We start from the raw sequence: 27,605 nt of genomic DNA on the forward strand, positions 1-27,605 counted from the left end.
TACTATTTAATCTTTCCCATCACCATGATCACATACTTAATTTCCTCTTGAAGAGCAGTGGTGAACAGACGTAAGAGCAGGTAGTCTTCTCTCTGGTTGGCTGCGTAGTTGTAGAGTGAGAATATGACGGAATCTATGAACTTGGTTGATCTGTTCTGGGGCATCTGGAAAATCAGTTTGGCCAAGTACACCGGCTTTGTCTAGCACAAGAGAAACAGGCGCAGATCGAAAGTCAATGAGCTTTTAATCCAATAAGAACGGACATCACCAGCTAGTCCCAAACACCACAAAACAAAAATGGATCACAAAATTACAATCTGGACCAAGACAGCTTATGATAACATCACTGGACTAGAAATCCAGAACACCAAACTAAATGTTCCAGATTCTTGGGTTCAATGAATTCAATAAAAACCTAGAATCAAATGACTATAAAATCATTGTCAAATGTTGTAGAAACCCATCTGGATCATGAACGCCCCTCAGAGAAGGAAGTCATCCTTCGGTTGACTGGACCTATTCCACACCCACAGCAGTGTGGTTGACTCTCAACTGGATAATCTGGGCAATTAGAGATGGGGAACAAATGCAGACCTAGCTAGTGGTGCCCACACCCCCTGAATGAATTAAAGGAATATGAAAAAACAAATCAATCAGTCTTCCCTTGGATTTAACCCTTTGACAATAATTAACTGTGAATGTGTCCAAATTGTATTGGATATTTCTTTTATCACTTTCCTTTTTCCAGCTCAAATATAGTTTTCAACTTTCAAATTATCAATAAAATACTTCACAGAGGAATATGTCTGAAGCAAGCAATAGAAGGGATTGAATGATGGTTTTGACAACAGGACACCCTGGCAGCTTAACAGAAGAGTCCCCTCTGGTGTACTTCAGAAAATGGGACGAGGCTCCCTCTGGACAATTTATCCATTTTGATGCTGTGGGGAGATAACAGGGCAAAGGGAGGGGTGGAAACTAAACACCAAACAAACAAGAGAAGGCCATTCAGCCTTCTTATACCTGTTCCTTCATTTCAATTAGATCGCAGCTGACCTGCTCTGTGTCTTCGCTTGCTCAACAGTGGCTGTACCCACTCCACAAGGTGACTAAAACAAAAAACAGCAGCAAAACAAGTCTTCCCACCCTCCCCACACTGTGCTCCAGTCCCCTCGAGATCAGGCAAGCACTGCTACAATCTCCCTCACTCCATCGGAAGGCCGGGGAATCTACCCCTTCAGCCAAATAACAGATGGCGAGGGAAAATCAAGTGGGGTGACAGGAGGAGACATTGTCGCTGCGAAACCACGGTTACCTGCAGGAGGTAGAAGAGATGTTGATATGCCTCCAGTTTCTCCCGCTTCTGTCTGCTGAGAGCTTTCAACCCCTTTTGCTTGTCGATCACCATCAAGTCTTCTAGCTGACCCTTGTTCTTCTTAGTAAGTTTCTTGCAGTGGGAAACCACTTCCTACAAAATTGAAAGCAACAGTGTCCCAGGTTGTCTTGGAGATACATCCCCATGCCCCATAAAGCTTTGGCACTGGCTCAGTGAAGTCATGCTTTACTCACAGGTCAGCACGATGACTAAATCGTCAACTGCAATAAAATCTTTGGCTCAAAAGAAGTAATTTTGTCCATGATTTACCAGGCATGTCAGCCCACTGCCATCTATTCTTTGTCCAGCAACACTGCTCCAATCGCGAGCAACTGCAACAGTGTAGATGGGCAGGGGAGGGGGGGAAAAAAAGAGGTCCAGGGTTCAGGGCCCCAGTCAAGCATGATGACTCAGAGTTAGACACCAACTATCACTCAGAAATCATGGCTTTAGGGTGTAGGTTTGCTCACTGAGCTGTAGGTTTGATATCCAGACGTTTCATTACCTGGCCAAGTAACATCAGTGGCGACCTCCAAGTGACCTCACCTAGCCAGGTAATGAAACGTCTGGATATCAAACCTACAGCTCAGCGAGCAAACCTACACCCTAAACCTCAATCTGAGCTACAAACCTTCACAAACCTTGCAGAAATCATGGCCCTGAAGTCAGCGTTTATCTATGCTGTTCTATGGAAGAATTAATCCATTCTAAACAAATAAAGGGTGGGTGTTCGGAAGTAACCACTAAAAGGGTCTATTTCCATACCAGTCAGAATGGGTATGGGTGGCATCATCATTGAAGTTGTACCCTGTTATGGACAGTGACATTCATGAGACAGTCAATACATGCGAGAAATTATATCAATGGCAAAGTGCTAAGTAGAAATGACATATTGTACCACCAGCAAGAAATAAAGGAACCCCCCTTCTTGGGCGACTAAAAACTTCTGAGGTACAGGGAGCAAGCGATCAACTATGATAACAGTCTGAGACACAGAATGATTTAGAATTGAACCATCTACAAAAGACAGCCATGCTTTGGTTTCTGTCCTTCCTAGAATTTGCACCACACTTGGGGGTCAATGCACAGAGTTCTGGTCTCCACACTTTAAACAAGACCAAGGAGACATTAAAGAAAGCACAAAAGGAAATGTACAAGGATGATACCAGAGCCAAGACGTTATAATACCAGAACTGAGAAATTACGATTGTCAACAAAGTGCCAAAGGAACTGAGGAAGGCTTCTCTAGGAAGGGAAGGCTGAGATGTGATGAGATAGAGGTTAAAAAAAACCATGACAAAGTTTGACAGAGTCAAAGTGGCGAGGTTGCAGATTCATTCCTAATTTTTTTGTAAATTGTTTTCAAGTTGTTGGCGTTTACTGCCAATCCCCAAGTGCCCTGGAGAAGGCAGGTGGTGAACTGCTTTTGTGAACCACTGTAGAGCTGGTGGTTGTAGGAAGACCCTCAGTGCCGTTAAGAAAGGGTAGGCAGTAAAGATCAAATGTAGGTGCTGTAAACACAAGATGGTCACAAATAAGCCTAAAATGAGAAACCAAGAGAGATGTTTTCAACCGTAAGAGCAGGGAGTGTGCGGAATTGCACCCACAAAGAATGCTTGAGGCAAATAGGAGAGAAACACAGAAGGGGCAACTTGGATAGATGCAAGAACAAGGAAGGAAAAGAAGGATAGTGTGACCCAGGGTTGGGGGGGTGGGGGTTAAGAAATAATAATAAGGATATGTGAGGAGCACAAAGACCAGAGGCCGAATGGCCTGCTTCTCTGCAGTACATTCTCAATTACACAAGCTAAACCACCTTTTTGAAATCTCCCATGCACGATAAAATGCACAATCCTGCCGAAAGAGGAATTGAACCAGACGGTTCCCTTGCTTAAAGGGCTGGGACAACCTCTCACCTGCAGGGTGATCCTGTTCTTCACCAGCAGCCCTATTTTTATGTCCATGATGTTGAGGTCCTGCTCCAGGCGTTGATTGGAACGGATGTGCTGCACCACTTCCTCACGCAGTCGCATCAGTTCCCACTCCTCACGGAAGTCGTGGTCGCTGTGTTCCAGGAGATGGGCAAACTTCCGAACCACGCTCAGCGGAGGGTTCTGGGCATGGACTGAGGAATACAAGGTTTTTTTTTGAGAAACAAAATTTTCTCCACTAGCCCATGGAACTAAAGCTGCAGACACAGAGGTGAAATTGGGACCTAGCCACGACACCACTTGGGTCGTGTTGCATCAATGCATGACATGCACTCTGCCTGATATTCAGCTCCGTCAATATTATTGGAACTGAATAACAGGTCTTTATCATGGTCAGCATTTGCTAATTTGCACCATTTAATGCAGGACTCCCTAAACTGTGAGTTACAACTGAAGGGTCATGAGCTCTGAGGCAGCTTTTCTAATGAAGGGCCCGATTAATGCTGGGGGAATAAAAAAAAAAAGCCTGTGCAAAAGTAGATTTTTGAAAAAAAAAAATCCACAATTTAAATACTTCCCAGCAGATAAAGCCCATCTTCCCCAGCCCTGCTCTTCTCATAAAATCTCCCTCCTCCAGGCACACAGCAACATGGTGGATTCCCAACTGCCCTCAGAAACTGCACAGTAATCGGCGCAGATGAAGAGGAACTGGGGATGGGCAACAAATGATGATCCACATCCAGTGAAAGATATTTTTAAAATATCATTATGGTACCTCTATTGCAACCTCTCAGGACAAAGAAGGACAGGGCATTGGTTTACAGCTTCACCTGAAAGGCTGCACACCCTCAGTGGTCCATTAGAGTGACGAGTTCGATCAGTGAGTTCGATCAGTGAGTTCGATCAGTGAGTTCGATCAGTGAGTTCGATCAGTGAGTTCGATCAGTGAGTTCGATCAGTGAGTGGTGCTGATTGACCAACTCTAACCAGAGTGAATGAAGCATCAAAGGAGCAGGAGAACCGATGTTTCGGGCATAAGCCCTTCTTCATTTTCCTGAAGAAGGGCTTATGTCCGAAACGTCGATTCTCCTGCTCCTTTGATGCTGCCTGACCTGCTGTGCTTTTCCAGCAACACATTTTTCCACTCTGATCTCCAGCATCTGCAGTCCTCACTTTCTCCCAATCTGAGTGAATGCAAAAGCTCCTGCAAGCCTGACAAAAAACAGGCAACGTCTTTGGTGCAGCGCTGAAGACCACTAGAGCCCTTGGAGGAATTGGACCAAGATGGATACAGAAGAGCCTGCATTGCATCTCGGAGCCTTCGCAACAAGCGGGTTGCCAGCTGGCAATGATTACAGAAAAGGATAGGTGCTGCAGGTCTCAAAGATACCTCAAATGATTCAGTGCTTCAAACCCCTTACCTAGGAGCCTGTAGTCTCCTCTGGCTTTGTTGGCTCTGACAAACGCCTGGATCTTCACCACCGAAGCAATCTGCAGAAATGAGTAAACATTGGTCTTTAGAGAGTCCAAGGAAGCACAGTACCAGGATTTCAGTCGAGTGGGCATCTGTTACCAAACCTGTGTGATCAGGAACTGATGAAGTAAATGATGACTTTACTTTCCAATCATTTCCTGTCAAAAAGGATAGAAGGAGCTTTACTCTGCATGTAATCTCATGCTATCCTGTCCTGGAAATGTTTGATGTAGATGGTGTCAAGGCGACTTCTCTTTCTATTTGCTTCCCATTTAAAAGAGTAGGAACTGATAAACGAGAGCCCCTACATTTAGTGGGCACAGCTTCACCCCATGGGCTCTGGTCACCAATTAACAGCAACAATATCATTTGAAATATAGTGTCAGGAACTCAGGAACAGGGCAATTAAGCTGTACTGGGCAGTCGGAGTATCAAGGACATAATACTTCTACTTTGGAGACAATGAGGAGGAGCCCATCCTTTTAAACATCACGAACCGAGGGTTGGTCTTTCTGTCTAAAATGCTGTCACTCCAAGGTGATAAGCCCTGTGTACAAACGCCACGCACCCACACAAAAACAAAATGCAGAAAATCTGAACCAAAAAAAACAAAAACGTGGAGAATTGGGAAACACTCTGCAGTGCCGATGGAGAAAGAAAAAAAAAAAGGAGCCAACATTTTAGGTCTGGAGGACTTCCTGCAGGATGGGGTACTCCGAATGAGTGAAAGATGTGGAATGGGGCGGGGGGAGGGGAGCAAGATGGGAAAGGTTAAACACCAAAAAAAAAGTTCATAATGTAAGGCTAAAGAGAGTGCAGTGAGCAAAGAAACAAAAGATGTACCTGGAGAAGGCTACAACGGAGGAGCCTACAAAGCCATAACTCGAACATACAGGAAATGAGAGACAGGCAAGGTGAAAGAAACGTTAAGATGGCGAGGGACTGGATTGGGTGGAGACCTGGACGACTTTGGTTGTGGGGAAGACCAAAACTAGTGGACATGTTTTAAGAATAAGACAAAGTTAAGGAAAATTACTTTTTTCTCAGAGGGTCATCAGAATGCATAATTCTCTTCTCAAAAAGATAGTGCATTCAAACTTATCCAAAGTGGGAGTTAGATAGATTTTGATAGACAACGGATTTAAGGCTACAAATGGGACAATGGAGATGAGATCACAGCCAGATCAGTTATGACCATATTGAATGGTGGAGCAGGCTTGAAGGACCAAATACAATATATAATAATTATTGCAGAATCCAGAAGGCTGAAAAGTAGTTAGGCGAGAGAGGAAGTAGCTGGGGCCCTGACAGTTATCTTTGCAGCATCCTTAAACACAGGAGAGGTGCTAGAGGATTGGAGGGTTGCTCATGTTGTCCCCGCATACAAGAAGGGTTGTAGGGATATTCCAGGCAACCTACAGACCAATGAGCCTGACGCCAGTGGTGGGAAGGTTGCTGGAGAAGGGACTGAGGGATAAAATCCATTTATATTTGGAAAAGAATGGGCTTATCAGTTTTAGGCAACAGGGTTTTGTGCGGGAGAGATCGTGCCTTACCAACATAGAGTTCTTCGAGGAAGTGACCAAGTTGTTAGATGAAGGAAAGACTGTTGTTGTCATATACATGGACTTTAGTAAGGCGTTTGATAAGGTTCCCCATGGTAGACTAATGGAGAAAGTGAAGTTACATGGTGTGCAGGGTGTTCTACCAGGTGGAGAAAGAACTGGTTGAGCAACAGGAGACAGTAGTAGTAGAAGGGAGTTTCTCGAAATGGACAAAGGTGACCAGTGGTGTTCCACAGGGATCAGTGCTGGGGCCACTGTTGTTTGTGATATACATAAATGATCTGGAAGAGGGCACTGTTGAGATGACGCGAAGGTTGGTGGAGTAGCAGAAAGCATAGGGGACTGTCAAAGCATACAGGAGAATATAGATAGACTGGAGAGTTGAGCAGAGAAGTGGCAGATAAGTTCAATCCAGACAAATGTGAGGTGATGCATTTTGGGAAGACTAATTCTAGAGCGAATTATACAGTAAACAGAAGAGCCTTGGGAAAAGTTGATGAGCAGAGAGATCTGGGAGCTCAGGTTCCATTGTACCCTGAAGGTTGCTGTACAGGTGGATAGAGTGGTCAAGAAGACAAATGGTATGCTTGCCTTCAGACAGGGTACTGGAGTATAAGAGCTGGCAAGTTATGTTAAAATTGTACAAGACATTGGTTTGGCTGCATTTAGAATACTGTGTACAGTTCTGGTTGCCACATTACTAAAAGGATGTGGACATTTTGGAGAGGGTGCAGAGAAGGTTTATGTGGATGTTGCCTGATATGAAGAGCTATGAAGAGAGGTTGAGTAGTTAGGATTGTTTTCATTAGAAAAAAGGAGGAGATTAAGGGGGGGAACCTGAGTGAGGTCAACAAAATCATGAAGAGTATAGACGGGTTAGATAGAGATAAGCTTTTTCCCCAGGGTGAAGGATTCAATAACGAGAGGTCATGCATTCAAGGTGAGCGGTGAAAAGTTTAAGGGGGATACACGTGGCAAGTACTTTACACAGAGGGTGGTAGGTGCCTGGAATGCGTTGCCAGCAGAGGTAGTAGAGGCAGGCGCAGGAGATTCATTTAAGATGTGTCTGGACAGATGCATGAGTCGGTGGGGAGCAAAGGGATACAGATGCTTAGGAATTGGGCAATAGGTTTAGACAGTGGATTTGGATCAGATCAGGCTTGGAGGGCCGCAGGGCCTGTTCCTGGGCTGTAAGTCTTCTTTGTTCTTCTTTGAAAGAGGAGGTGGTTTTCCCACAGTTTGTGGTCACTGGAAGGCTGCACTTATGCACAAACCAGACAGGGTGCTTCGAACCTTGAATTAAGCAGCTGTGGCCAGGTTTTGCAACATTTGATATCTCTCCCAGTACCTCCATCCAATTTCAAACCTGTTCAGTCCTTTAAGCAGAGAATTTGCTGACTGGTAGATTATTTATTCACTCAAGCTTACATTGTTCTTGAAGTGCTGCAGCCTTGCCCTATATCTCCTCTTTGCCTGCCACATCCTCACCCAGGACTGAATCTAGAAAAAAAACATTAAAGACAATAGTTAAAAAAAGAAATCTAACAAACTTGACTCAACTGACTAGGTGAGCAACGTTCAGGAGTAACAGCTCTTCAGGATGGTATCCTCGGTCCAACTTCTTCAGCTATTTCATCACTGACTCCTTCCATCAGGAGGGCAGAAATGGGGATTTTCGTTAATGACAGCACAATACTTAGCACCATTCGCAACTCCTAAGATACTGAAGAAGTCTCAATCCAGATGCAGCAAGACCTGCATACCATCCAGGTTTGGACTGACAAGTAAAATGCACCCACACAACTGCCAAGCAACAACGATCTCTAACACAGTAGTGAATCCACCCATCACCCTTTTTCACAATTACTGGCATGACTATCATTGAATCACTACTAGCAACATCCTGGAGGTTACCATTGACCAGAAAATGAATTGGAAATAACCAAGCCTCCAAAAGGACTTTGGTACTTTCCACATTGTTCAGCACACAGGAATTTGATGTTAAGATAGGGCTTAGGGAAGTCAGCAACAAATTATTCGAAATGCAAAAAGCTCTCCCAGGTTTCCCTTAACTCTTTTGAACCACGTCAAGGTGGGTGCTCAGCCCCTCAGCAACAAGTCACAAAGGTGCTTTACTGAACACAAGCTCCAGGAACATGTCAAGCACAGCATTCCCTCCAAATTTCTTTCTGGCTCACAATGCCAATCACCATGCAGGGAACATTGGAGCAGCTGTGCAGCTTACATGGAACATTGAGGGGGGGGGGGGGGCAGTCATTCACCCCCTCAAGCCGGCTCCCAAATCTAATAATCATGGCTCATCTAATTACGGCCTCAACTCCACATCCTACCCATCCTCTGACCTTCTGGATCCCTTGTTAATCAAGGATCTCTCTCCTTCTGCTTTAAAATATGGTCTCTCCTCACCTCTAGCCCGCTCTGTGAAAGAGTTCCAAAGACTCATGATACTCTGGAAAAGAGATTCCACTTCATCTGTGTCAATATGGGACACCCCTCATTTTTAATCTGTGCCCCTTTGTTCCAGTCACACCCACAAGGGGAGAGAACATCGTCCAAACATCCACATTGTCAAGTTCCCACAGGATCGGATATTTCAATACTGGCGCAGGCAATGTTACAAATGCCAGAAACCGGAGCTGGAGTGGGTCAGCCAGTCCCTCGAGACCGCTCTGCCTTTCGGCGAGAACATGGTCTCTCTGCAACCTCACCTCCACTCTCCCTCCATTCCCCATTCTCCACTCTGGAAAACAGGCTGAACCACCATCACGTCTCGTTAAAGGGTGTTTGTCGCACAAGTTGTTTATCTGTGAAGTGCTTTACAAGGTACCTTCCTACTACTGCTTAGGTTCCACTTCAAATCAAATCTCACTGGCCCCATCTCCAACTCTGCCTCTCATTTTCTCCCCAGATCACCAAATCCCTCAGATTTCTCTTAGAGATCGGAATTTAATGTCACCATATCAGTACTACATCCTGATTTATCTCACTCTCTATACTACATGTCAACTACTGAGTTTCTTTACACTGATCTTTCAATTTGCCACGTTTTTATTTTAGGAAAAAGAGGTTCCACTTCCAACTAGAAGGACAAGAGCATGGGAACACCAACCCCTGCAAGATTCCCAGCTAAGCCACCCAACATCCTGACTTGGAAATATATCACCATTCCTTCATTGTCACTGGGCCAAAATCCTGGAATTGCCTCCCTCAGGGCATTGTGGGTCAGCCTACAGTAGGTGGACTGCAGTAGTTCAAGGCGGCAGCTCACCTTCAAGGGCAACTATGGATGGGCAATAAATGCTGGCCCACCAGTGACATCCACATCCCACAAGTGAATTTTAAAAATCTGTTTAAAATACAGAGGATGCTCAGTGAGCTCACATTAAGGTTTTGCATTGCTTTGCTAAGGCAATTCCTTTAAAAATGAAGCTTCATCAAGTGATTCAATAATGAAACACATCTTAGCTCATTTACATAAAAGCACAATTTGAAACAGTCATTTCGCAGGCTGGTTAATGCCTCATGACGCTCTTATCGTGCAGCTGGGGTTGAACCGTTTCATAAGCACCTGGATGGCACAGACTCACCATTCTCAGGTTACTCTGAAGAAAATTAAGTTTTAAGCGGTTTACTTGTGCCCCCCACCCTTAAAGATTAGTTTGTTTAAATAACAGACCCATTAAAATTATACATTTAAACAAATTCTCCGGTTGAGCACAGCGTTCGATCACTACCGCTTCCCTTGTTTAAGGAAAAATCGATTATCTGAATAATCAATTAACCAAACGAAAGAGTGTCCGGCCAATCTCGTCCAGATAATAGAGGTTCCTCTATAGACAGCTCTCACCTGTCTTATAACCAATCTTCAAAAAAAAATGTACCTCTTAAAGCTTAGTATCATCGCAACCAATGTCAATGGACTATTCCACATTGGGGAGCTCTTCCCCCTTGATGACCTTCTGCCCTGTGAACTTTCTGGGAGATGGGGTTTAGGGGTGGGTAGATTCACTGGACAGCCAGCAACAGAATGAGATCTCCCCGTTCCATTTTTGCACTGCCCCAAACACAGGATGCAGAGACTGAAAAGAAAAAACAATTGGCTCCAAACCCAGTCTGTGGGCTCAACTGAAGCAAAACTCCAACCAGCCACTGAAGGATCTTTAAATATTTATCATGCTATTTAGACCAGTCTTCCTTCATTATAATTAACATTACATGACACAAGGCCAGAGCTAAGTGGTCTGTACCTTAATTACAGCATCTGTGTTGTCTCGAAAGTGATGAAGTCTCTTCTGGTAATCTCTCCGCTGTCTGTAACCTCTCCAGTGCGACTGAAACATAAAACACAGCTGAATGCTATTCCCTCCACCAGTTACCAGCCACCACAAACAAGAGGATAACTTTTAGGATTTAATTCTGGAATCTTAAAATTTAGCAGGAAGAAAACTAATGTTGAAAAATAATTTTTCTTTGGATGCGAGTGACACTGGCAAGAGACTGTTTATTCCCCACGAGTTATCAGAGCATGTTGGCACAATGATGCACAGATGTTGCAGCAGAATTGTGTCTTAAGGGACCCATTGATAATTTCAAGAATGGTCTCGTCTTTTGATTCAAAAAGCCATAACTACCTTTGCTGCTTGCTCATTGGATGATATTACTCAGAAGGAGTCATTCCACACTTAAGGCTTACTATTCAGAAGAGCTATGTGATTATTCCCATTTCTGGCAGAATTGCAGATTGCTCCTCTGTTTAGGTATTGATTGATTTCCTTTTCAAGGTTATTATTGATTCTGCTTTCACTGGGTGCACCCGCAAATCTTACCCAGCTGGACTCGATTAATCTTTTACACAGAAACACTCCAAAGTTACATTAGGACCACGTGCTGGTTGCAGCTAACCACCACCCTCCAAAGGACAATAAATGCTGGACTAGCCAGTGATACAGATGATGTGAATGAATAAAATTTTTAAAAATCAGGTCATTTGATCCATCTGCTCCACGCTTATCCTCCTTGATGCCATCCCTTTGTTTTTTAAAGGCACCCAACTAACCTGTTCTTTTATCCTTTCTTTATTTTTTCATGGGATGTGGGCTTTGCTGGCAACACCAGCATTCATTGCCCATCTCGAAAAATATCTTGAACTGACTGGCTCGCCATAGAGTGGACGTAGAGATGATGTTCCCTCTCGTAGGATAGGCTAATAGCTGATGGCACAGCCTCAGAACGAAGGGACAAGTCTTGAGAACGGAGGAGAGGAGGAATTTCTTCAACCAGAGGCAGACGAATCTGTGGAACACACTGCCACAGAAGGTTGTGGAGGCCACATCATCGAGTGTATTTAAGGGAGAGAAAGATAGGTCCTTGGGAAGAAGTCATGGGGTTGAGAAACATATCAGGCAGACTAAGTGAGGACTGCAGATGCTGGAGATCAGAGTCGAGAGTGTAGTGCTGGAAAAGCACAGCAGGTCAGGCAGCATCCGAGGAGCAGGAGGATCGACGTTTCGGTTCTCCTGCCCCTCGGATGCTGCCTGATCTGCTGTGCTTTTCCAGCACCATATCAGCCAAGATTGAATCGAGGAGAAGACTAGATGGGCCAAATGACCCAATTCTGCTCCTATATCTTATGGTCATAGGGAGGCCAGCTAAGAGTTAGCCGTATTACTGAGGTCAGTGGAGTCACACATCAGTCAGACAGCGCAAGGACAGTGATCTCTTTTCCCGTTAATGAACTCAACACTGTTTTTTTTTCTAAAAACATCAATTAATTTCATGGCCCCATATTCCAGATTTATTAATTGAATTTAAATTCCACCACCAATGTCTCCGGGCCTCTGATCTAGATAGCTTGGATTTAATCCTATACCTACATCCTCTCAGCCATTCGAGATAATCTGAATCCCTGTATTCTGTCTATTTTCTTTCCCATCCATTTAGAGAGAAAAGACCCTATCAAATCCTTCCACAACCTCCTTGGACAAAACTGCCCCAATTGTTCATAGTGGGGATAGAGGAAAATGGGGAGGTTCACTGATGATTACAGTGCCCAGTTCCACTGCTAATTCTTCATGGTCCATATCTGCGTAGAGCAAGAGCCTGAACAACATTCAGGGTTGAATTGATAAGAGGCAAGAGTCATGCCACAATGAGTGTAAAACCACCTCCCATGAGATTTAATAGCATCTCCAAATGCCAGTTGTCAATAACCTGAGGCGAGTGGGAGAGATACCTTTGACCAGATATCGCTACTGGATCCACCTCCTAAAAACTGCAGCTTATTAAAGGAGGCTGGGACTTCTACAGCGTATGTCTGCCCCCCAAACTCCTACACCACTTGCAAGGCACGAGTCAGGAGTGTGACGGAACTCTTTCCATGTGCCTGGATGGCCAACTCTAACAAGAGAATCAACATCACCCAGAATAAAGCATCCCCCGATTGTTTGCCATTCCACCTACCACCTTAAACATTCACTCCCAATATCACCAATGCTCTCTAGCAGCAGTGTGTACCATTTGGAGAACGTACGGTGGTAACTCATCTACACTCCTTTGACAGCCTCTTCTAAAATCGTATCTTCTACCAGAGGGACAAGGACAGCAGATGCAGGAGAACCTCACCACATGTAGGACGTTACCAAGCCTCTCAGTGCTGACCTGGAACTATTATCGGCCATTGCTTCACTGTCCTGGGTCAAAAATCCTAGAAGTGTCTACCTAACAGTATCTGGTAACACCTTCATACACAAACTGCAGTGGATTAAGAAATGGGTAAAGAGAGGTAGCAAAGGATTTGCAATAAATGGGGTGTGGAATAAAAGGCCTTCCTGGATTTGATCACAGGCGAGCCAAAGAAAGTCACTAAGGTCTTCAGAAGATCAAACTGAACAGTCAAATAACCTCTGAGAAGAACAGGTTCAATTTGGTGATAACTCCTGGTACGTATAATGGATTGGTTGGCAAACCCAACACTTGGTGCTGGATTCAAACCAAAGTCCATCAACTCTACCTTCATCTACCTTGGTCCTAGCTGTGGCTTGGTGCATGGCTCACCTTACCTCAGACACGTGGATTTGAGTGCCACTTCAAAGGCACCACAACAAATTCCATGCCGAGACCTCCAGTAGCTGTAAGGTGCAAGTGCTGCACTGTTGGAGGTTGCACCTCTACGGAAAGGGTTCACAGAGTGACGACGAGTTCAGAGCAGCGTTTGTTAAGTGAACACTTGCTAAAAATTGTGCTGACACGTTAATTACAGTTGCTAAATCAAACAGGGACACAGGAAACAAGAGGAAGAGTAGACCATTCAGCCCCATGCTTTGCCACTTTCCCAGATTTTGGCTGATCTTCTACATTTTCCCGGTACCAGCCCATAGCCTTTGATATCTTTACAACAATTTAGTAGAAGTAAAAAGAGTGATGTTCAAAAGAGAATTGGACAAACGCTTTAAGAGGAAAATAAAATTGCAGGGTGTGGGAAAAGTGTACGAGAACAAGATCAATTGAAGAGCTCTTCCAAAGAACCAACACAAATACAAAAGCTGAACGGTCTTTTTTCATGCGAGAACAGCCCAAGATTACAGCCATGACCTTGAAGGGCAGTAGACACTGGAGAATCTGAGCTGCATGTACCACTCCAAGTCATGGACCATCCTTCGAAAGGATGTCATTAGTTGCCAAGTGTGTTGGAGTATTGTGTGTGTCTCTTTCTTTCTGCCCATCCTGTCCAAATTACCCCCACTTTTTCCTGAAATTGTGTTCTTAGGAGTGCAACTCAACTGGCACTCCATTCTTTAAACACATGAGCCCAGGTGGTGACAGCAGACTGCTCGAACACAAGGATGTCGCAGCTTAGCCAGACCCCAATCTCCAGGCGTAACGCTACGGATCAGTGGGTAATCATTGCAAGAGTTTTCCCGGGCAAACCAGGAACACAAAGGTCAATATTATCACCCCAGCGAAGCACAACCATTTCAGATTCACACCACTCCCCCAAACACTCTAACAGAATGGCTGTGTCGCATTCAGACAACGTTATATGACTCGGACAGACTGTGTTACTCGGGGACAGATTATGGAAGCAAAAGTGGTTGCCAATTTATGCAGAGCAAGACCTGTATCAAGGGGAGGTAATGACGGTATTATTGCTTGACAATTAATCCAGAGCTCTGGGGAATGCTCTGGGGGCCCAGGTTCAAACCCTACCACAGCAGATGGTGGAAATTGAATTCATCACAAATCTGAATGGAAACAGTTTAATGATGGCCATGAAATCAAGTCAGAAAAATCCACCAGGTTCACTGATATCACTTATTGGCCTGGGATATCCTTACCCACTCTGATCTGCATGCGACTCCAGCAAACTCACAGCATTATGGTTGACTCTTAACTCCCCTCTGGGAGAAGGGATGTGTATTAAGTGCTAGCCTAGCCATCAACACCCACATACCATGAATGAACAAACAGAACTCCACACACGGCAACAAGAGGAATGTCACTTCTTTTTTAAAGAAAGCATCGACTGGAGGGAGGCAATGTCAGTCAGGAATTCAAGGGATGTGGCAGGATGTTTACGATCATGGAGACAAGGATGGGCGGGGTCAATTGCGAGGTGCATCCCTGACAACCTGACATCTCTTCAGTACCGCACTGGAGAGTCGGCCTGGATGATACGGGAAGAAAGGTCAGAAACACTCTACCTGGACTGTTACGATGGCTGGCAGTTGTTTTTGGAGAAAGTCTTTGCGAGCGCACAGATCCTTCCGAATGAGATAACCCTTCATGTGGGCCTGAAGCCTTGTGATCATTCCCTCGTTCGCCTTCCAGAGTCTCTCTCGATTATAAACAGCTGTCACTCCAGTTACCGTGGCCTAAAATCGGTTGGTGGGGAATAAAGGTAGCAGTTGTCAGAGTCTGCAGTGTCTACAACATATCTGACCCACACAATTTCTCTTGGTAGCACGACCAACAGGAGCCCTAGACAGCTTTCTGCACCTGTAGGCCATTCACCCTCTGAGCTTATTCCACCTTTGAAATATATCCCGGCTGATTTTAACTCTTTCCCTAGCAAGATGCGAACATCTATTTTGATAATGAGAGACACGGAGACACAGAAGTGTTCCAGATTTCCACTGTGTGAGGAACTGCTGTTTGATATCATTCATGAACAATCTGGATCAAACTTGGGATTTTAACATTTCTCCCATCCCCACCCCATTCTGAACAATTCCCCATGCCTCTTTGCCTACTACATTCGAGGTAATGCAAGACTAGTTTGTGGGACCTCACCTCAGAATTTAACTCTTCCAGCCCAGGATTGTGCTGGTGAATCTGCAATGCACCCCCTTACAAGCCAATATGCCCTTCTTGAGCTTTGCGGGAGAGCTTGGAGTTGGGGTGGAAAACAGGAGAATTGAACCCAGCTACTCCTAAGCGAACTGAACTCAAATAGTGAACATCACTTCCTCCCATTTCTCGTCCAGCCCCTGAGGTAAGGGATAACATCCCATTAGCTTTTCAGATTACACCTCCCCATTCCTGGCTTCTCGCCATTTGGAAAGAATTCTGGTCTCGCCTGGATCCAAAGTGGATGGTCCCTCACACTTCTCCATAATTGAGCGGTTTGTTCCCACTGGTTTAATCACACAATGTCCACTTACACGGTCTGTCAGCTCCTCCGAAGCTGCTGTGTGGCTCAGGACAGCGACAGGGAAACCATACCTGGATCTCTTCCCTGCTGATCTGTGTGGAGCTCTGCACAAATCCCCTGGGTCTCTCCCAGCTCCCCTCGAGCGTCTCCAAATTGAAATAGTACAGCGACCCATCCTTCAGCTTGTGTTTCACCCAACTGCTCCGGTTATCACCTAAAGAATGGAACAATCAAAAATGGCTTGCCTTTCTCATCCAACATTAGTACCGTACTCTGCAGGAGGAGGAGGCCATTTGACTCATCATGCTAAGGCCAGCTCTTTGAAAGAACTCTCAAATTAATCCCACTTCTCCTCAGCCTGCACTTTCAAAAGATATGCCTGGTTAGGATTTTCAAAGGGGAGACAATAGTTAGGTGGTAGTTAGTGTCAGTGGACCAGTAATCCAGAGGCCCAGATTATGGGTCTGGGGATACTAGTTCAAATCAAATCCTGGGAGGCCATCATTTACTAGAACTGAACTGAATCAATCATATGAATACTATGGCTACAAGAGCAGGTTAAAAAGCTAAGAATCATGTAGAAAGTAACTCACATCCTGACTTCCCAAAGCCTATCCATAAAGGCTTACAAGACAAAGCCACAAGGATGATGGAATACTCCCCACTTGCCTGGATGAGTACAGCTCCAACAATATTCAGGAATATCTGCACAATCCAGGATCGATACCACATCTAAATTCAAAATTCATTCTTTCCACCACCAATGTACAGTAACAGCAGTGTATACCATCTACAAGATGTACTGCATAAATTCACTAAGACTCCCTAGGCAGCACCTCCCAAATGCGCAACCACAACCTCCCAGGGGACAAGGGCAACAGATACTTCCTCCAAATCACATCGCATCCAGACTTGGAAATATATCAGCCATTCCTTCAGTTCACTGGGTCCAACTGCTGGCACTTCCTCCCAAATGGCACTGAGTGCAGCAAGTTAAAGTTGTTGGCTCACCACCACCTACTCAAGGTCAATCAATGCTGGCCCCAGCAACAATAACCACATCCCGTGAATGAATAGAGTTAAACTTGCACAAAAAACAAAAAGTCAGCACGCAGGCATAGCAAGCAATTAGAAAGGCAACAGATTAGTTCCCTTTTAATACAGGTCAAAGTTAAGTACCGAAATAAAGAAGCCTCGCATAAGGTTTTGGTGATCCCACTCCTGAAGTGGTGTGTGCAGTTTTGCTCTCCAGATTTCAGGAGGGATATACTCGTGCTGGAGGCCGTATACAGAAGGTTCAGGAGATGGGCCCCGAGTGAGAGAGGCTATCCTATGATAAGAGGTTGAATCGATCAGGTTGATACCCTCTGGAGTCTAAAGGAATTAGGAGCTGGTGATCTCACTGAGGCAGACAAGATGCCAAAGGGGACTGGCCAGGATCAACAGAGAGGGTACACCTTCCCCCACGTCTAGCCAACGGGGGAACATGATGTGCACATTGTGGAGTGAACTGATCACAATCTCAGGACAAATGGGTGGCCATTTTGGACTGAGATGAGAAGAAACTTCTTCACTCAGGAGGGAACTCTCTCTCCCATAGTGTTTGAATGTTCCGTGGCTTTAAGGGTGGAATCGACAGATTTTTATCCCACGTGGGGACTCGAGAGATATGGGAAACAGTCTGGAAAGTGGAGTGCAGGCTGATGACCAGATTATACATTGCAACAAGCACTATGGGCCATGTTCTCATTTCTTTCTTTTTTTGATTCCTGCAGCTTTGCAAATTGAGCCCAATTTGACTGCTCTTTCAAGTAGTGTTTACCAGACCACAACAACACATCACATTAACAAATTCTCATTTCACCAGAGCTCTTTCACCAAATCTCCACTATCTGCGCTCCTCTGCTGACCGACCGACCTCTCTGCCAGTGGAAATAGTTTCTTGTGACTATCTCGACTGAAACCTTGAAGACCTGGAGCTTCTCTGCTGCAGGGATGACTGAAGTCTCTCATTAACCAGAGAATAGTTCTGGCAAATTCCTGCCCTAGACTTGGGCAACCTTCCTAGAGTTTGGGTGCCAATAATTGGATGTAACACTTCAGCTGGGGCCTAACCAGAGAATTACAAAAGGTTTGGTGCAACTTCATTGCTTTTGTACGCAATTCCATTCTGAATAAAGATGACAGCTTTATCAATTTATCTTGCATCCCTTCAAACGTGCGCAAGCAAGAACAACCAAGCCTCTGTTCTGCACCACCCTTGAAAAGCACAAGTTCATATAGAAAGAGATTTGATCTTCGCTAATAACTCCAGTGACCGGTCATCTCATGTTACTGCCTGGCCCTCTAGGAAGGCGTTCAGAATCTAATTTAGGAGTTAAGAGAGTAGGGGTTGATAGCTTTTTCTGACACTTGGGGCAACATAGCTGGATCTTCATCCCATTTCCACCAAACACCTACTCCTTAGTAGGGCTTGTTGATTGGAAGTAGGAGCTCCAGTTGATTATTCACAAGGAGTTTTCCTGGCCTGTATGTTACAGAGTCACACCATGATGGCATGCAAGCCTGTCTACCACATGTGGTATGTGAAAATACAATGATGTGAGCAGTGGTGTGAATTGGAATGGTCCAATTCCAAAACAGTGGTGCCAGAAAGGTAGGCAGTCTTCAGGTTCCTGGGTCCTTCTGCTCCAGACCAGCTGCTTCCTCCCTTCTTTGTCAGGGGCTCAGGGTGGGATGAAGATGGACTTTCAGCGTTTTAAAAATTCTTTGTTCTGAAGCTACTCAAGGTGGTGCCGGATTGTGGCGACAGTTGAAGCTTTTCACTGTATTTTACAGTGCTGTTCATTGTAGAGTACAAGTGACAATAAATCATGATTCAAGTGACTACAAACCTGAGGAGAACAGAGACATACTATTTCTTAAAGCATAATGAGCAGCATCTCTATCCCTCTGAGGCAAAGGCTTACCCATCTCCATTTTAATTTGCATCAACATGGCCAACTCAGATTGGTAGGTGGAGGCACATTCTGGAACCACACTGCATAAAGCCACACTTGGAGAACGCAGAACCCGCAGTGTTTGCGATGCAACACCCTCCTTGATTGCCTGATTGATGGCTGCTACCCCCAGCGACACTGAAAACAAAGCAAAGAGAAACCAACAACACATGAAGTTAGAAGGCACTTGAAACTACAACTAAATTAATAGGTGTCTCTCTCTCTCTCTCTCGAGCTACTGTCTTCCTCTTTCTCTCTCCCCATCCTACCTAGCCCGTCCTCTCTCACTCTCCACCCATGGAGTAGTTCAGCACCACGCTGGGAGATACATCGATCCCTCCATGCCACAGCGTACAACTGCATATTCACAGGGAATACCACAATGAAACAAGACTGGCGTTCGCATTCTGTCTTTTTAAACGTATATGTTGCAAAGTACTTCAAAAGCCAATGATATTTGGAGGTGCATTCACTGTTGTAACACAGGAAACAGAAAATCTTCCACCTGCAATGTGATAACCACCAGCTAATCTATATCAGCTATTGTGGACAAGTATTGGCCCAGATCATTCAAAAGATGCTCCTCTTCCAGAGGGCCTAAAAGAATTCAGGTGTGGTTTTTGGAAGGGCAGACAGGGCCTTGATTTAGCATCTCACCTGAAAGACAGCACCTCCAACAGTGTGGAGGCCTGGACAGAGTTATACAGCATGGAAACAGACCCTCTAGTCCAGTCAGGAGTTAAACACACAACTCTTTTAGACTCAGAGGTTGCTGAGACATGACTGTTGGAACACACTGACAGGACGCAACACGCCCCCAACCCCACCTGGCCCGTAACGGAATGACTCAACTTTTCCTCGCAGCCTGCCCATCCTGGTTGGCCTTGTGAATCCCATCCTGAACTTCCTCGATCCAGAGCACCGCTGTCTCGTCCCGATTGTCCTGAGGATGCGAAAAGGATTTTTTTTTCTCTTTGAAAAAAGGAGTCGTTAAAACCTCCACAGGCAACCGATCCTCGAGGAGACGGAAAACGGGATTTATAATGGGGCTGCCTCGTACCTTGGCCTTTTGCCGCTTTGCCGCGGCCAGCACATCGTGGTAGCGCTTGGCAGCCGGGAAGTCCAAGTCGGCTAGTCCAGCAGATGGCATTAGGAGCGCCGCTATGGTCCTCTCGGGATCGTTCCGGTCCAGTGCTTCATTTATCAAACCAATCGCAACGATTTCTGCAGAAACCACAGATGGAATTCACGCAGCCTAAGAACAGGCAATTGTGGATATGGTCACATGCTGAGAAGCAAACTTAATGAGGGAGCTCAAGGTGAAAAACAACCCCTGGGGCAGTGGCCATAACAAGGTAGAATTCACCCTGCAGGTTTGGGAGGGAGTAGCTTGGAATCAGATGCAACAAAATGACAATTGAGTAAAGAGAACAAAGACATGAGGGAGGAGCTGACCAGAGTTAATTGGAAGGGGAGCCGAGCAGGGAAGACAGTGGAGCAGCAATGGCAGGAGTTTCTGGGGGTGTAATTCAGGAGGCACAATTCATCCCAAGGACAAAAAAAACATACTAAGGAGACAATGAGGCAACTGAAAGTCAAGGACAGCATAAAAGCAAAAGAAAAAGCATACAATAGGAGTAAGATTATTGGGAAGCCTTTAAAAACCAGCAGATGACAACTAAAAAAAAAGCAACGAGGGTTGAGAAGTTGATAAGTAAGGTTAATCTAGCTAGTAACATAAAAGAGTTTTTTTTTAAGATAGATAAAAGGTAGAGAGAGGCAAGAGTGGATATTGGTCCACTGGAAAATGAGTAGTAGTAATAGGGAGCAAAGAAATGGCAAAGGAAATAAGATACTTTGCACTAGAATTCAGGGTGGAAGACACCAGCAGCACACCACAACTTCAAGAGAGTCAGGGGCAGAGGTGAGTGTAGTGGCCATCACTAAGCATAAGGTGCGAGAGAAGCTGAAAGGTCCAAAGGTGGATACTCACCCAGAAGAGGATAGAAAAGGAAATTGAGGAGGCATTGGTGGTTCTTTCAGGAATCATTGGAATCAGGGGAGGGTCCCAGAGGACTGGGAAATGGTTTAATTCATAAGAAGGGAGGGAAGCAGAAGTTAGAATCGGTTAGCTTGAGTTCAGTCTTCGGGAAGAGTTTAGAGCTCATTATTGAGGATGAGATTGCAGAGTACTTGCAGAATGCTGTAAAATAGAGCAGAGCCAGCACAGCTTCATCAGGGGAGGTCATGCGTGGCTCTTTCAGGAATCATTGGAATCAGGGGAGGGTCCCAGAGGACTGGGAAATGGCTTAATTCATAAGAAGGGAGGGAAGCAGAAGTTAGAATCGGTTAGCCTGAACTCAGTGTTTGGGAAGAGTTTAGAGCTCATTATTGAGGATGAGATTGCAGAGTACTTGCAGCATGCTGTAAAATAGAGCAGAGCCAGCACAGCTTCATCAGGGGAGGTCATGCCTGGCAAATCTGTTAGAATTGTTTGGAGGAAGTAATGAGTAAGTTAGACAAGGGAGAGTCAGTGGACATAATTTATTTGGATTTCCAGAAGGCCTTTGACAAAGTGCTGCACAAGAGGTTGCTCAATAGGATAAGAGGCCATGCATCAGGGGCAAGGTACTGGTGTGGAGACAGGATTGGTTGACTGGCAGAAGGCAGAGAGTGGGGATAAACGGGTCTTCTTCAGGATGGCAGCTGGTGACTAGTGGAATCAGTGTTGGGTTCACAACTGTTCAGGTTATACATTAACAATCTGTATGAAGGAACTGAGGGCATTGTTGCCAAGTTTACAGATGAGGAAGGAGGGAGCAGGTAGTCTTGAGGAGGCTGCAGAAGGACTTGGAGAGACAGAGAGTGAGTAAAGAAGTGGCAGATAGAATACAACATGGTAAAATGTGAGATTATACATTTTGTGAGGAAGAATAAAGGTGAACTGTTTTCTAAACAGGGAAACATTTCGGAAATTGAAGCACAAACAAACTTGGGAATGCTAGTTCAGGATTCTCAAGGTTAATGTGAAAGTTCAGTTGGCAGTTAGGAAGGCACTGATTTAAAGAGGGCAAGAAAACAAGAGGAGGGATGTACTGCTGAGTTTGAAGAAGGTGCTGATCAGACTACACTTGAAATATTGCGAGCAGTTTTGGGCCTTGTACCTAAGGGAGGATATGTTGGAGTCAGAGGAAGTCGAGAGGCGGTTTTCAAGAATAATGCTGGGGTTGAAGGGCTCGTCGTAAGAGGTTGAGGATTCTGGGTCTGTACTCAGTAGAGATTAGAAGGATGAGAGGGGATCTGACTGAAACTTAGAGTGCTGAAAGGCCTGGAGAGAGTGGATGTGGAGAAGATGATGTTTCCAGAGTGGGAAAGACCAAGGGCATGGCCTCAGTGAAGGGACTGAGATGAGGAGGAATTTCTTTGGCCAGAGACTGATGAATCTGTGAAACTCAATGCTGCAAAAGGCTGTGGAGGCCAAATCAATGAATGTATAGAAGACAGAGTCTTGATTAGTAAGGGGATCAAGGGTTACGAGGAGAAGGCAGGAGAATGGGATTGAGAAATATATATATATATATATATATATATCAGACACAATTGGCCAAATGGCTAATTTTGCTCCTACATCTTATGGGAGGCCTTTCAAACGATCATATTTCAGTTTTGAAGAGGAGTCACCCTAGACTGGATTGAGAAATATATCAGCCATGATTGAATGGTGGAGCAGACACAATTGGCCAAATGGCCTAATTTTGCTCCTACATCTTATGGGAGGCCTTTCAAACGATCATATTTCAGTTTTGAAGAGGAGTCACCCTAGACTTGAAACATTAATGGCTTCTCTCTCCACAGATGTTTCCAGACCTGCTGAGTTTCTCCAGTATTCTGTGCTTTTGTTGCAGATTGCCAGAATCTGCAATGTTTTGTCTTTCAAAGGTAACAGGGCTAACATGCTCTTGATCACGGGAATATCAAAATCGTCTGTAGAAGGCATTCGCAAATAAATGGGTTGAGGCAGGGTTTCCCAGACTGGAGCTTGCGGACCGAATAAGGTCGCCAGCGGACCACGTGCAGTTGCAAGCTCTGGGGCAGCCACTTGAAGAGTGGACAAAGTCAGCTCGCATTTGGGAACACCCCCTGCCAGGTCCTCTGAGATGCACGCAATCCAGACTCAGAAATATATATTAGACATTCCTCCAGTGTCACTGGGTCAAAATTCTGCACTCCCTCTTTTCACTGCACTCTGGGTGTTCCTGTGTCAAGGTTCAACGCAACAGCTCAAAGAGGCTGAACAGGCTAGGATTGTTTTCTTTGGAGCGTCGGAGGCTGAGGGGTGACCTTATACAGGTTTACAAAATCATGGATAGGGTGAATGGACAAAGTCTTTTCCCTGGGGTAGGAGAGTCCAGAACTAGAGGGCATAGATTTAGGGTGAGAGGGGAAAGATATAAAAGAGACCTAAGGGGCAAATCTTTCCATGCAGACAGTGGTGTGTGTACTGAATGAGCTGCCAGAGGAAGTGCTGGAGGCTGGTATAATTGCAACATTTAAAAGGCATTTGTATGGGTATATGAATAGGAAGGGTTTGGAGGGATTTAGGCTGGGTGCTGGCAGGTGGGACTAGATTGGGTTGGGATATCTGGTCGGCATGGAAGAGTTGGAACAAAGGGTGTTTCCATGCTGTACATCTGTGACTCTATGACCACCCATTCAAGGGCTTTTAGGGATGGACAGCCAGCCACTCCGACATCACGTGAACAAACATAACAGAAAGGAGCACTATTTCAAGAGAACGCTAGGCAACCTCATGAGGAATAGAGGTTATGCTGACAGGGAGGTCATGTTAGTGTTCAGATTGTTCTTCCCAAGAGGGCAGTGGAGACTGAGAGACACAGCGTATTCATTGTTGAATTATTTTTGTCCAACAAAGGAGTAAAGAAAGATTATTGGGCGGCTGGTGGCTGTGGACAGGAAAGGGAAGACAAGGTCAAAAAACAAAAACAGATCAGCCACAATCTTATCAAATGGCAGGACCTGCTCAATAGCTGAATGGTCTATTCGTGCTCCTAATTCACATGATCTTATAAAGCAAAGGGTAGAGGCTCAGTTGGAGCATAGAATGAATATAGATCCCTTGGAGTGCATAACCTATTTCTGTGCTGTTGCATTACATATATTGAAGTAAACCTTCAGAAGGGTCCAGGGAAGCACTCAAGGTTAATTCTCCCCTCCGATTCTCCAAGTGCATTTATCAGAAACCAAACTGGCAGGGCACAGAAGACGGAAGTCCGTACTCACTGTCATGCTCCTTTTCCACAGCTAAATTCACATCATGCACACACATTTGCAGGTCGTTCCAGGACAGCATCACCACCCCATTTCTCTGGGCCTGTTGCTTGAGCAGAGTCAGTTCAGCAAAGTACCTGTTAACGAAACACCACTGAAACATCACAAATCCAAAATGAGCCCGCATCCAGGGAGCCTACTCGGGCAAGGACACCCTGCACAAAGGTCCACCATGCTTGTTCCCTCTCACCTCCCCGAACTGTCACAATATCCAGAATCGGAGTGCATCTGGGAAAGTTAAAAAACAGTGAAATTCACAACTAATCTTGGAGGAACTGTTGGGCGAAGTTCACAGCACAGAATCAGATAAGTTAATTGTTGTTTTAAGTCTGTCCAAGAGAAAGGCTGCAGTAATGAGTATTGTGGATTCTTTCTTGATTATATGTTTTTGGAGACAAGTCTCTTGATTAAACTTAAAATATAAGCCATAGCTATTAATTTAACCTGGGACAGTTTGTAGAGGAATAAGACAGTGTTATTTTCTGGGTCCATAGATTGTGAAGGAGCAAAAATGGCCTTTGCAGTGATATGTACTTCTTGTCAGATGTGGGAGTTTAAAGAGTTTAATGATTACTGCGGATTATATCTGCCATAAATGCTGTTGGATGCGAAGAGGTCGGCACCTAGGGCAGGAGTCTTGTGGATATACCCATTTCAAACAGGTATGCTGTTTTGGAAAATGTAGGGGGTGATGGATTCTCAGGGGAACGTATCACAAACAGCCAAGTCTCTGGTATTGAGACTGGCTGTAATGCAACGAGGGGTACGTCGGCTTCCAAGAGATCAATTGTGTTAGGGGATTCTGTAGTCAGAGGTGCTGACAGATGTTTCTGTGGCCAGCAGAGAAAAAGCAGAATGGTGTGTTGTTTCCCTGGTGCCAGGATCAAGGATGTCTCAGAGAGGGTGCAGAATGTTCTCACAGGGGAGAGGGGCCAGCAGGAGGTCATTGTCCACATTGGAACCAACGATATTGGAGGGGGATAGGTTGAGACTCTGAAGGGAGATTACAGAGAGTTAGGCAAAAATTTAAAAAGGAGGTCCTCAAGGGTAGTAATATCTGGATTAATCCCAGTGCTACGAGCTAGTGAGGGCAGGAATACGAGGATAGAGCAGATGAATGCATGGCTGAGGAGCTGGAGTGTGGGAGAAGGATTCATTTTTTTGGATCATTGGAATCTCTTTTGGGATAGAAGTGACCTGTACAAGAAGGACGGATTGCACCTAAATTGGAAGGGGACTAATATACTGGCAGGGAAATTTGCTAAAACTACTCGGGAGGATTTAAACTACTAAGGTGGAGGGGTTGGGACCCAGGGAGATAGTGAGGAAAGAGATCGATCTGAGACGGGTACAGCTGAGCACAGAAGTGAGTCAAACAGTCAGGGCAGGCAGGGACAAGGTAGGACTAATAAATTAAACTGCATTTATTTCAACGCAAGGGGCCTAACAGGGAAGGCAGATGAACTCAGGGCATTGTTAGGAACATAGGACTGGGATATCATAGCAATTACGGAAACATGGCTCAGTGATGGGTAGGACTGGCAGCTTAATGTTCCAGGATACAAATGCTACAGGAGGGATAGAAAGGGAGGCAAGAGAGGAGGGGGAGTGGCATTTTTGATAAGGGATAGCATTACAGCTGTGCTGAGGGAGGATAGTCCTGGAAATACATCCAGGGAAGTTATTTGAGTGGAACTGAGAATTAAGAAAGGGATGATAACCTTATTGGGATTGTATTATAGACACCCCCCAATAGTCAGAGGGAAATTGAGAAACAAACTTGTAAGGAGATCTCAGTTATCTGTTAGAATAATAGGGTGGTTATGGCAGGAGATTTTAACTTTCCAGACATAGACTGGGACTGCCATAGTGTTAAAGGTTTAGATGGAGAGGAATTTGTTAAGTGCGTACAAGACAATTTTCCTGATTCAGTATGTGGATGTACTTTCTAGAGAAGGTGCAAAACTTTACCTACTCGTGGGAAATAAGGCAGGGCAGGTGACCGAGGTGTCAGTGGGAGAGCACTTTGGGGCCAGCAACCATGATTCTATTCGTTTTTAAAATAGTGATGGAAAAGGATAGACCAGATCTAAAAGGTGAAGTTCTAAATTGGAGAAAAGCCAATTTTGATGGTATTCAGCAAGAACTTTTGAAAGCTGATTGGAGGCAGACGTTCGCAGGTAAAGGGACGGCTGGAAAATGGGAAGTCTTCAGAAATGAGATAACAAGAATCCAGAGAAAGTATATTCCTGTCAGGGTGAAAGGGAAGGCTGATAGGTTTAGGGAATGCTTGATGACTAAAGAAATTGAGGATCTGGTTAAAAAAAAGGAGGAAGCATATGTCAGGTATAGACAGGATAGATCGAGTGAATCCTTAGAAGAATATAAAAGGAAGTAGGAGTATACTTAAGAGGGAAATCAGGTGGGCAAAACGGGGACATGAGATAGCTTTGGCAAATAAAGGAGAATCCAAAGGGTTTTTACAAATACATTAAGGACAAAAGGGTAACTAGGGAGAGAATAGGGCCCCTCAAAGATCAGCAAGGCGGCCTTTGTGTGGAGTCACAGAAAATGGGGGAGATACTAAATGAATATTTTGCATCAGTATTCACTGTGGAAAAGGATATGGAAGATATAGACTGTAGAGAAATAGATGGTGACATCTTGCAAAATGTCCAGATTACAGAGGAGGAAGTGTTGGATGTCTTGAAATGGTTAAAAGTGGATAAATCCCCAGGATCTGATCAAGTGAACCTGAGAACTCTGTGGGAAGCCAGAAAAAGAGATTGCTGGGCCTCTTGCGGAGTTATTTGTATCATCAATAGTCACAGGTGAGGTGCTGGAAGACTGGAGGTTGGCAAATGTGGTGCCACTGTTTAAGAAGGGTGGTAAAGACAAGCCAGGGAACTATAGACCGGTGAGCCTGACCTTGGTAGTGGGGAGGTTGTCGGAGGGAATCCTGAGGGACAGGATGTACATGTACTTGGAAAGGCAAGGACTGATTCGGGATGGTCAACATGGCTTTGTGCATGGGAAATCATGTCTCACAAACTTGATTGAGTTTTTTGAAGTAGTAACAAAGAGGATTGATGAGGGCAGAGCGGTAGATGTGATCTATATGGACTTCAGTAAGGCGTTCGACAAGGTTCCCCATGGGAGACTGATTAGCAAGGTTAGATCTCACGGAATACAGGGAGAACTAGCCATTTGGATACAGAACTGGCTCAAAGGTAGAAGACAGA

General features: G+C 44.9%; 1 protein-coding gene across 1 annotated transcript in view; it reads right to left on the reverse strand.

The window, feature by feature from the left end:
* Positions 1-2: 2 nt before the first annotated feature.
* LOC122544757 (ras GTPase-activating-like protein IQGAP1) overlaps positions 3-27,605 on the reverse strand; it is a 59,386-nt gene continuing 31,783 nt past the window's right edge. Inside the window, exons 14-25 of the mRNA XM_043684081.1 lie at positions 24,316-24,440; positions 20,075-20,238; positions 19,867-19,957; positions 18,985-19,152; positions 16,087-16,229; positions 15,066-15,236; positions 10,614-10,697; positions 7,774-7,845; positions 4,728-4,797; positions 3,292-3,500; positions 1,316-1,468; positions 3-200 (exon numbers count right to left, since the gene is read on the reverse strand). Coding sequence (XP_043540016.1) covers positions 3-200; positions 1,316-1,468; positions 3,292-3,500; positions 4,728-4,797; positions 7,774-7,845; positions 10,614-10,697; positions 15,066-15,236; positions 16,087-16,229; positions 18,985-19,152; positions 19,867-19,957; positions 20,075-20,238; positions 24,316-24,440 — 1,648 coding nt within the window. The remainder of the gene's footprint in view (positions 201-1,315; positions 1,469-3,291; positions 3,501-4,727; positions 4,798-7,773; positions 7,846-10,613; positions 10,698-15,065; positions 15,237-16,086; positions 16,230-18,984; positions 19,153-19,866; positions 19,958-20,074; positions 20,239-24,315; positions 24,441-27,605) is intronic.

Source organism: Chiloscyllium plagiosum, chromosome 51 (assembly GCF_004010195.1).
Source record: "Chiloscyllium plagiosum isolate BGI_BamShark_2017 chromosome 51, ASM401019v2, whole genome shotgun sequence".
NCBI lineage: Eukaryota > Metazoa > Chordata > Chondrichthyes > Orectolobiformes > Hemiscylliidae > Chiloscyllium > Chiloscyllium plagiosum.